The sequence below is a fragment of the Vombatus ursinus genome, unplaced genomic scaffold (genome assembly GCF_900497805.2).
Source record: "Vombatus ursinus unplaced genomic scaffold, bare-nosed wombat genome assembly UNPS02015202.1, whole genome shotgun sequence".
NCBI lineage: Eukaryota > Metazoa > Chordata > Mammalia > Diprotodontia > Vombatidae > Vombatus > Vombatus ursinus.
This window is the reverse complement of record NW_020954980.1, coordinates 32,359-35,953: the sequence shown is the minus strand read 5'-3', so window position 1 is coordinate 35,953 and position 3,595 is coordinate 32,359. Positions and strand designations below refer to the sequence as shown.

The 3,595-nt window shown below is 42.4% G+C and overlaps 1 protein-coding gene across 1 annotated transcript in view; it reads left to right on the top strand.

Moving 5' to 3' along the window:
- LOC114031646 (protein SPT2 homolog) overlaps positions 1-3,595 on the top strand; it is a 21,622-nt gene that overhangs the window by 10,422 nt on the left and 7,605 nt on the right. The window contains exons 2-3 of the mRNA XM_027846781.1: positions 671-785; positions 2,257-3,595. The exon at positions 2,257-3,595 is cut by the window's right edge and continues 263 nt beyond it. Of these exons, the coding sequence (XP_027702582.1) occupies positions 671-785; positions 2,257-3,595 (1,454 nt within the window). The remainder of the gene's footprint in view (positions 1-670; positions 786-2,256) is intronic.

The following is a 3,595-nucleotide window of genomic DNA, read 5'->3' as shown; positions in this document are numbered from 1 at the left end:
TCTGAAAATATGTTTAATAAGAATGTATATATATAGCCTATATCAGATTGCGCCATCTTGGGGAGGGAGGTGGGGAGGAAGGGGTAAAAAAATTTTTCACTCCAAAGCATATGGGAATGGTTGTTGATAAATCAAAATAAATTAATAAAAAAAAAAAAGTATACATATAGCAGAACTTCACATCCTGCCCTTGCCTAACCCTATCTTCAGTGTACTGACTCTTTTGGAGAATGAGAAGAGGAAAGGCATAGAGGTGGAATTGAAGTGAATCTTGCAAGGAAGCCATGGATGCTTAGAAAAGTGTGTGTCTGTGTCATGATGGAAGGGAGGCAGGCAGAGGGACAGTGAGGGTCACTGGATAGTCATATAGCATCATTGGGGGAAATGTCAGAAACTAGAGATGTCAAATAAAACTTACAGCAAACACTAAATTGTCCAGATTTCCCCGGTTTGAATTGTTGCTGATCCTGAATGATCCAGATAGGAAGTTCTCCCCTCATTTTGCTTTGTCTTTAGAAATGCCCAAGTGTGGGACTGAGTCTGCTCATTCAGCTCAGGCATGGAATACCTCCTGTTATATAAACAATCAGATATGTTAGGAAATAAACAGGCTAAGGGATGGTTCAGAGGCATAGCATGCTTATTATAATGTCTCCTTTTTTCCTTTCAGAAAAGATACAGTTTGGCAGTAGGTCCTCCTAAAAGAGATCCCAAAGTCAAGGGTGTGCAGTCAGCAGCAGTGCAAGCTTTCCTCAAGCGGAAGGAAGAGGAGCTGAGGAAAAAAGGTGCTTCACCATTTTGCCCTCAGCTCTCCCATTGTTACAATTCCTTTGTACTTACCATTTAATGTACTTGCTTGTTCTTGTCATTCTTGTTTATGGTGTAAAGGATTTTAGTGCTTGTCCTATGATCCTTATTAGATTATAAATTCCTTAAAGCCTGAGACTGCCCAATTGACCATGGCTCTCCCTGTCTTACCGTATTTCAGCTTAATGCCCCCCCCTTTTTTTTTTGCTGAGAGCAGCCTTCTTTTGAGACTAGCTATGGGCATGATATAATTTTTGTTCTGAAAATATACAACTAAATGAGAAAATCAAATGAATTCTGCATCATTTTTACAATTAATCCTATTTTGTAACTTACTCTGTTCTGTAACCCTATTCTGTATTTTGTATAACAGTCTAAGCCCTTTGCTCTCTCTCTCTAAATGAAGCTTATGAGTTCAAAAGTTTAGTCTTTCAGTTAAAATGCAAAAGTTCTGTTTTCCTATCAATCACTTTTAATTGAAGAAAAACTCTGAACTAAGTTCAAAAGTTCAGTGCTTTCATAAAACACTTTAATTCAAAGGGAATTGTTATCCTAGCACTACCTGCAAATCACTTCATATCAAGGAAACTTGTCATCATCTATACCATTAATTATACTGGTTCAATTCCAGGACATGTTGTTATCTTTGTGGCCAGCATGGGGCCATTCCAGGAAATATTTTGTCTCCAGCTGTTTTTGTACAACTAGAGGAAATTTATCTACCATTAGTTATTCCTGCAAGATTGAGGTAGACAATATCCATCAACATTGGATGGAAGGAGGGGTTACCTGCCCACATTCTAGACTTTTAAACAGTCATATTATGCCCGCCCCTGTGATGCTGTCAATCCTTTAACCAATTATGTTGTTCTCCCTATCTACCAATTTCTATTCTTTGTTCTGTGCTTATAAAAAGAGGCTGCCTGCCTCTCTTCCTTAAGGTCTTTGGGCTTGGCGAAGAAGGCCTTGACTTCTTTATTATTAAATTTACACTTTACTAATAAGCTAATAGTGCTCAGAGCTTTGTAACTCAATCTACTTGATTTTACTTGCAACATAAAACATATAGTAATATAAAGGCAATGAAGCAATTAATAGAAAAGCTAAATCTTAGTAACCGTGAAGTCCAAGAAATAGTCATAGTTCCTTCAGAAGGCAAATGATTAACTTGAAGGTTCTTGGAGACTGAGCTAATTTGTGAAATCAGCTTGCTAAACCATTTTGTTTTGATTGACTAAGTCTTTCATGTGCTTAGTCATATAGAAAACCATGAGTAACCTACTCATTATGTGAATGAATGACATTATGTGATACTTGTTTAGAATAACTTCCTTACTCAATTCCTAGATGTCTATGAAGTTATAGCTTGAATCTTGTGTTTCTCTAGTTTCAAAATGGCAAGTTGTTACCTTATTGTTCTTTTAACATATTCCTATCAATCATTTTTAGCCTTAGAGGAAAAGAGGAAAAAGGAGGAGCTGGTGAAAAAGCGCATTGAGCTAAAACATGACAAAAAAGCAAGAGCCATGGCAAAGCGGACAAAGGACAACTTCTACGGTTATGATGGGATTCCTCTTGAAGAGAAGTCGAGGAGGAAGCAGGCAGTCGAGGGACCTGCAGTCCAGGGAGCAGCAGACCAAGAATTTTTGAATGAGGAAGAAGCAGAATCTTTGGAATATTGTCAGACAGAGTCAGAGCACGATGAGTCAGAAGAGTATGAGGAGCAGGAACCCCCTCTGAAGGCTGTAACCAGACCAAAGGCCCCCCTCAAAAGTGCCCCTCCACCTATGAACTTCACAGACTTACTCAGGCTGGCTGAGAAAAAGCAGCACGAACCTGTGGAGATTAAGGTAGTAAAGAAAATAGAGGAACGGCCCAGGACTGCAGAAGAACTGAGGGAAAAAGAATTCTTAGAGCGAAAACACAAAAACATAGATAGAGGAAAAGAGAAAAAGATACTTGAAAGAGAGAAAAGGCTAGCTCCTCCAACTATATCTAAAAAGGTTCCTTCCTCCAAAGAGAGTGTTAGCGCAAGACACAAAGGTCCCGGGGACAAACATTCCTCTTCCAGGGGGAGCCACCTTCCCCAAATAGGTGCTGAGAAAAAATCTAGACCTTTTGCAGCCGGTGAGAAACCTATGAGACTGCCATCCAACAAGTCCCAGCCAGGAGAGAGGACCAAAGCAGGGTCTGGAGACGGCTTCCAGCACTCACCAAGTGAAAGCCACAACCTCTTGCTTAATGGGGCAGAGAAGTCCCGACCCAGCTCTCATTCTATGGGCACAGGGATCTCAAAAACTGTGGTTCGTGGGACTCAAAAATCCAATGAGTACAGGCCTCCCAAATCCCCTTCTTCCCATCCTAGTCATTCCAAGTCTGGGGCTATCTCTACTCCACATGACAAGACAAGAAATTCAGGTGCCAAGCAGCCAGGAAACAGTTCTGGCTCAACCTCAGGGCGGCCGGGCATAGGGACTTCTCGGCCAATCTTAAGCCCAAGCCCTAAGAGGCACGGTGGCAGCTCCAGCTCAGGAACTGAACAGCAAACCAATGGATCCAAACGCTTGATCAGTGGTTCAGGCCCCACTGGGCGACCTGTGAGTGGCTCAAGTGGCCGTGGGCATTCTACAGGCAGTTTAGGAAGCTCTGGCCGGTTAGCCAGTAGTACAGGCTCTACAGGGCGGATAGTGACCCAACCCGGGCGACCTGTCAGTGGCTCAAGTGGCCCTGGGCGACCTAGCTCAGGTGGTCCTGGACGACCCGTGAGCGCCTCGGGGGGCCCTGGGCG